Below are 6202 nucleotides of genomic sequence, written 5' to 3' on the forward strand. Positions count from 1 at the left end.
TGTGGGTGTGGTGCACTACACAACTAGTGATTGGAAGCGCAGCTCAGCACAATGCCTGGTGGTCATATGGGGAAGTGGACCAAGAGTGTTTCAATAAGTTATTTCATGATTACCACAAGCATAGCAAGAAGACATAACAGTCTCCTTGTGGAATGTAAATTTCATAGACTAACCACCGCTCCTGTGAGTCCAGTAGGACCTGGAGGGCCAGGAGGGCCTCCTATACCCTGAAATCCTTGTTCCCCTTGGCTGCCCGGTGGTCCACGTGGCCCCACAGGTCCCTGATGATGTGCAAGAGACAGTCAACACCTGCAGGGATTTATGTTTCTCCCCTTTTTTTCCTTTGTAACTTTCATATTACACAAATAAAACATTTCACAACATTTGCAAATATCAATCATAACAACGTTAAAAGTTTAGACTCACCATTTCCTGCTCTGGTTTATATATGAAAGAAGGAACTCAAGTTATTCACAAAAGAACAAACATCACTCAGACATGCAATGAAGAGCTGTAGCCAAGTGTTAAGCAATCTGGTGTGTTGCTTGCCTGATGTGTCTGTGTGTCTATATTATGTGCAGGTGGTACAGTGCTCTTTCTGGTATGATGGAAGGGAAAGGTTCAGTGCTCAAAAAGTGTCAGCAAGCATGCAGCACTAGGCCACCTACTGGCTCTCCTGGGGGACCACGCTGCCCTTCACTACCAGGGATGCCTGGCAGACCTGCATCTCCGGCGGGTCCTTGTGGACCAGGGAGACCTCTCCTCCCCCTGCGACCCTGGCAAGAGTCACACAGCCTCACAGCCCTGCCCACTCATCACACACTGGGTTAGGAGACTGGCTAAACTACATAGGAATTGAGAGGCATGGACAGAGGTCCCACCAGAAGGGGTGTGGCAGCCAAAGTTTGAGGCCATAGGTCAGTCTGGGGTCCAGTGCCCGGTGCCTGGTGGCCACTGCTGGGCCATGCATGGATCAAGTCAGATGACACATGGTCTCTACCTCAACAAACTACAACCTACAGGGAGTCCATTGAAGCCACGTTCCCCCTTCTCGCCTGGTGGTCCTGGAATGCCCCGCAGCCCCTGTGGGCCAGCAGCACCCCTTGGGCCTGGCGGACCATCCTCTCCCTGCCCCGCCAGATCTCTGATTTAGGCTGTGCCCTATACCTAACACAAGCATGGCTTATCTCCAGCAACAAGGTTTTTTTTTTTCTATGTAACTACATATCATTTATAATTAAAAATTCGATTACACACCCCAGTGCATCTCACTACAATAGGTATTACCACACCTCATCTAAAAAATATATTACTTAGTACTAAATATTGCCATATATTTCAAGAAATAACAAACTTGACATCCTCCTCAGCCTCTGCCCTGAACAGGAGGGAGGAGAAGGTGTGGTGTCTCACAGTAGTGCCATTCAAGCCTGGAGGACCACGGGGACACACCACCTCACACTGTTCTGGTCCAACCTGTTCTGAGTCAATCTCCCGCTTCAGCTGATAAAGAAGACATTATTAAGACACATTAGAAATAAGAGAAATGTCCATCTATATACAATGATGACATTACCACAATGAGTTATTTACCTTCACAGTACAACGCTTCACATACACACCCGGAGGAGAGTATCCTTACCTGAGGCAGTTCATCACACGTCTCACGCTCTGGGCTGGATGGGTCACAGCTCATCACCATCCACTGCAGCTCGATCTGGTGATGTAAAATTCCCATCAATCCACAGCTGAGGCCATTCCTGCTTTTATTGTTGACACATAGACACAGCAAGTTAAGAATCACATGACAAACTTTTCATCCCCAAACTAAATAATGTCCTGCACATAATAAAGAAAGTATGTCATTGTAAATTTTGTCAAAATGTCTTAAAGAGGGGACCTAGTCTGAAAGGGAAAATTAAGGAAATAAACCAATATAATAAGAGAAAGAAAGACAAGAGAAGGGAAAATAACAGACACGTAAAGTTTCCAACATGAAGATGAAAGATCAAAGAGGAATGAATATAGGTAATCAAGGAACTTACTTACATTGGGTCTGTTCCTTCTCCTCTTGCGGGGGAAGGGAGAAAAGTCCTGTTAGTCAGTAGTACTTGAACCATGCAGGTGAGAGGCTTGTCAAAGGCTTGCAAAGACAAAATAATCATTAGTAATACCCAAGTTGGCCAGGTGAGTGGAGAGCACTTGAGTCAGGAATAGTGCTCCACAGACTCCTAAACAGTTAATGGAACTCTACATTGACCCAAAGCAATTAAAGGCATTTTTGTTATGGCACAAGAATGAAAACTTTTTATGCTTCACTCCTGAACTTTTCATGTCTATATAAAAAAGTTTAAAGTACCTCATTGTCTCCTTAGAATAACTGTCTCAAGAGATAAGTAGAAAATAGAAAAATAGTGAGAGGAGTTTCAAAAGTATAAATAGTTGATCTTCTGCCATTACAAAAGATGCCTTAAGGAAAATATACACAGGTAGTTAGAGTTGGTGTTAATGAATTTTTGTTTTAATTCAATTGAGTTTCAAGACTATAATTAACATATATACTTTTTTGATGATTATTATTATCTTTATTATTATTATTATTATTATTATTATTATTATTATTATTATTATTATTATTATCATCATTAATCATTATATGCTGTTGTATAATGTCACCATGGTTGTTCAACTTGTATATGGATGATGTGGTAAAGGAGGTATATATGAAGGTATTAGAGGCTTGAGTTTGATAAGTGAGAAGGGAAGGGTATGGGATCGAGTCAGCTATTATTTGTTGATGATTCAGCTCAGGTGGCTGACTCAGAGAGGAAGCTGAAAAAGACTGGTCAAGGACTTTGGGTGTGGAGGAGGAAGCTGAAAGTGAATATTGGTAAAAGTGAAATAATGAAATACTCAAGAGAGGTGACGGAAGGATGGATGTAAGATTGAATGGAGAAGAGGTGAGAGAGGTGGGTTGTTTCAAGTATTTGGGATAAACAGTTATAGTGGATGGAAAAGTTGAGACAGAGATGGTGCAGAATGAAGGAAGCAGGAAAAATACTTTTGTGGGCTGAGAAAGATCTTTAAACACATGGCATATGATATGAATATGAAGAGAGAATTATATGAAGGAATAAGAACATAAGAACATAAGAAGTAAGGGAAACTGCAAGAAGCCATTAGGCCTACATGTGGCAGTCCCTGTATGAAATATACCTACCTATTTCCACCTATCATCCCCATCCATAAATCTGTCTCATGTTCCCTTAAAGCTCCCTAATGATTCAAAACTAACAAAGAATAGAATAGTGGTGCTCTCTATGCTGTGTGGTGCTGAAACACGGAACATGAAAGTAGCAGAGAAGAAACAGTTAAATATAATGGAAACAAAAGGTTTGAGGAGTATGTGAGGTGTAATGTGGAGGGACAAAATAAGAAATGAGAAGGTAAGAAGAAGAACTGATGTTCTGAGAAAGTTGGCTGGACGGGCAGATCAGTGTGTGCTAAGATGGTTTGGACATGTGGAGAGAATGAAGGAGGGTAAATGAGTAAATGAGGTCAGATGCATGGTGAATGTTCAAGAGGAAGGCCTCACCTGGAGTGGATGAACTGTGTGAAGAGAGCACTGAATGAGAGAGGAATGAATGTGCAGCAAGCAAGAGTGATTGTGTGTGATGGAAGTGAATAGAGAGCAACGGTGGTGAGTGCATGAAAATGACTCTGTCTCATTGACCCCTGGGAGGGGGTATGAGTGCACTTAGCAGGGCCCACTGGCATATGAACCCAGCTAGGGTGTGAGGCACTCTGTAGGAAGTATCCTGTATCTGCTGTGGCCTCAGGATTGTAGTTGGTGTGGAGCAGGGAACAGTTTCATTATGAAGGGGCCAAAGGTAAAGCAGTGTATGCTATTGAGCCTTTCTATGGATGTATGTGGCCAGTTGTGCTATGCCTAAGCTCCTGGGTGTTGTAAAGTGGTCCACAAGACTATCCCTTTCCAGTGGGGGCTGATGGATCTAAGAGTGTCAATGATGTATGTGTGTGGTGCTTTGTCTGGGCCATCCAATGTGGGACTGCCAGCCTGGTATATAGATTATTGTAATTATTATATTGTTATTATTAATGATTACATATACTATTGTTATTATTGTTAGGCTTCTTACTGTCTTAGATGGAAGCCTTTGTATTATTATCACTGAATATACAAAATCCATGTTAACTGTTAGACACAACACTAATTAATCATACTCATAAAACTCTGTCATGACAGGTGTTTAAAGAGTTGAAATTGAGAACAAAACACCAGAAACAAAATATTATACAGAATACTAAAGAACAAGATTTATTCACCCATTATTGAATGTCCTCCATGCTGCTGAAAATAAAGGAGGGTTAGAATGTGTCTAAGTAGCACTGAACCATGCCAGTATTGCCTGAACCTTCTTGTCTTTTGGTTGTAAGAGAGTTTTGAATCTGCCATTCCCTTGTGTCAATGAGCATTCACAGTAAAATTTGTCATTTTTAGATGGTGATAGAATGTCTGGATGAATATGGAGTTGTACAACTATGAGGTTGAGATGGACTTGTATGAAGAATTTTGGTTCTAATATACAAGAGCTATTTGTACTCAGTGAGAACAAGCAAACATGTCAGTTTTTGATGGCTACAAGATGTGAGGAGTGCAGTGGTTCAGGTGGCAGCATATCTATCTACATTGCAGGCTGTCCCAAGTTCAAATCCTAACTTACAGTGAGGATTTCCTTGGGTACTTTCTTTCTCCTAGTTCCCAACTCACTTGAAAGCACAAGCCAGTGCAGCTCAGTACTGGTTCCAAGCCCAGAGAACTGGGTAGGGGTGTGCCAGGAAGGGCATCCAGCATAAAACCTTTGCTAAACCACCATGCTGATCTAGCCCACTGAGGCAGTCTCTATCAGGGTCAAGTTGAAAGTAAAAGAAGACAGTTATATCATGTCACAGTGAACAGGGAGTCATAAAACTATAGGGCTGAATCACAGAATTTGATTCTAACGTACTGGAACTGTCCGTTGTGATTCTTGTTGTTTGGCAATGTAGATATTCCCATTGACATCTATAGGACCAATGGGGTCAATGGGGAGCTCTGAGGTCCTCTCACAGTCAAGGTAGAGGGCAACACGATCCCTGAAGACGCCAAAGTGGAGTTTGTGCCATTTGTCATTGAAGGCTTCCTGCAGAAAGAGGAACAGGTTAAAGATGTCATGTCCCCCTTTGGAAGATCATGAAATCCCTAAGAAATTGATCTGAAGGAGAGATGAATATTTATCTCTGAAGAGACCATGGCCTAGATATTGAATCCATCATGGAAATATGAAGTTCAGTACCTAAGACAGTGGGGCCACAACAATCATCAGGTCCCAAGCAGGACCAGGTTTGAGGCCTTTACACCTCTGGGCATTACAGAGGGATCACTGGGTGGGAAGGAGCCTTTTGCTTTACTATCTTTTTTTGCAGTATGTATACATTTAACTTTGGTTGCACATATTGGTAGATGGGGAGGAGCCTTCTGGTGTACTTTCTTTGTCTGATACCTATACATCACATATCTAACTTTGGATGGAGGGATTGGTGGGAGTACCTGCTAGCCTTCTACTTTACTTTCTATTCTCCATATTCAAAATCTACCTCGGAGTCTTCTGCTTTACAATCTCTTTACCATTTGCATACAGCTAGCTTTGATTAAAGGAGGGATGCGTGAGGAGGAGCATTCTATTGTATCATTCTCTCCCTATAGGTACACATACATCTAACAAGCACTAGTTGAAGGAATGGATGGGTGGGAATGAGCAACTTAATGTACTGTTCTTTCCATGCAAATCTACATTGTTTTGTTTGAAAGGACAGGCGAATGGGGATGAGCCTTCTGCTATACTATCCTTTTCCATACATCCTAGCAAGGGCCTGAAATTCCCTGAAGTCTGTAATCCTAATGAAGTCCCATATGCCATTAATTTGCAACCCTTCATTAAGAATTCTATTTAAGCTTTTGTAACCATTTATATTTTTTTAATAAACATTTATAATCCCATTTGATTCTTCAAAGCCCTTTGATACATTTCTTAATCCTAAGTAACTCTATGTTATCTTCCACAAACCTTTCTAACCCTTTGCAATCCTTCATGATCCTCTGTGATCCAAATTCCATTTAAATCTATGCAACACACACGTT

The 6202-nt window shown here is 41.6% G+C and overlaps 1 protein-coding gene across 7 annotated transcripts in view; it reads right to left on the minus strand.

The window, feature by feature from the left end:
* The window catches only part of LOC135088787 (collagen alpha-1(I) chain-like), a 29654-nt gene that overhangs the window by 6306 nt on the left and 17146 nt on the right, over window positions 1-6202 (minus strand). For 2 of the 7 annotated variants that reach the window (XM_063983824.1, XM_063983822.1), the window contains exons 5-10: window positions 5031-5204; window positions 2050-2070; window positions 1643-1717; window positions 1414-1503; window positions 669-776; window positions 174-281 (exon numbers count right to left, since the gene is read on the minus strand). In XM_063983824.1, the coding sequence (XP_063839894.1) occupies window positions 174-281; window positions 669-776; window positions 1414-1503; window positions 1643-1717; window positions 2050-2070; window positions 5031-5204 (576 nt within the window). Of the gene's footprint in view, window positions 1-173; window positions 282-668; window positions 777-1020; window positions 1129-1413; window positions 1504-1642; window positions 1718-2049; window positions 2071-5030; window positions 5205-6202 lie in introns of all 7 variants that reach the window. The other 5 variants (XM_063983827.1, XM_063983825.1, XM_063983828.1 and 2 more) reach the window with 3 other exon arrangements.

The sequence above is a fragment of the Scylla paramamosain genome, chromosome 31, assembly GCF_035594125.1.
Source record: "Scylla paramamosain isolate STU-SP2022 chromosome 31, ASM3559412v1, whole genome shotgun sequence".
Lineage (NCBI taxonomy): Eukaryota > Metazoa > Arthropoda > Malacostraca > Decapoda > Portunidae > Scylla > Scylla paramamosain.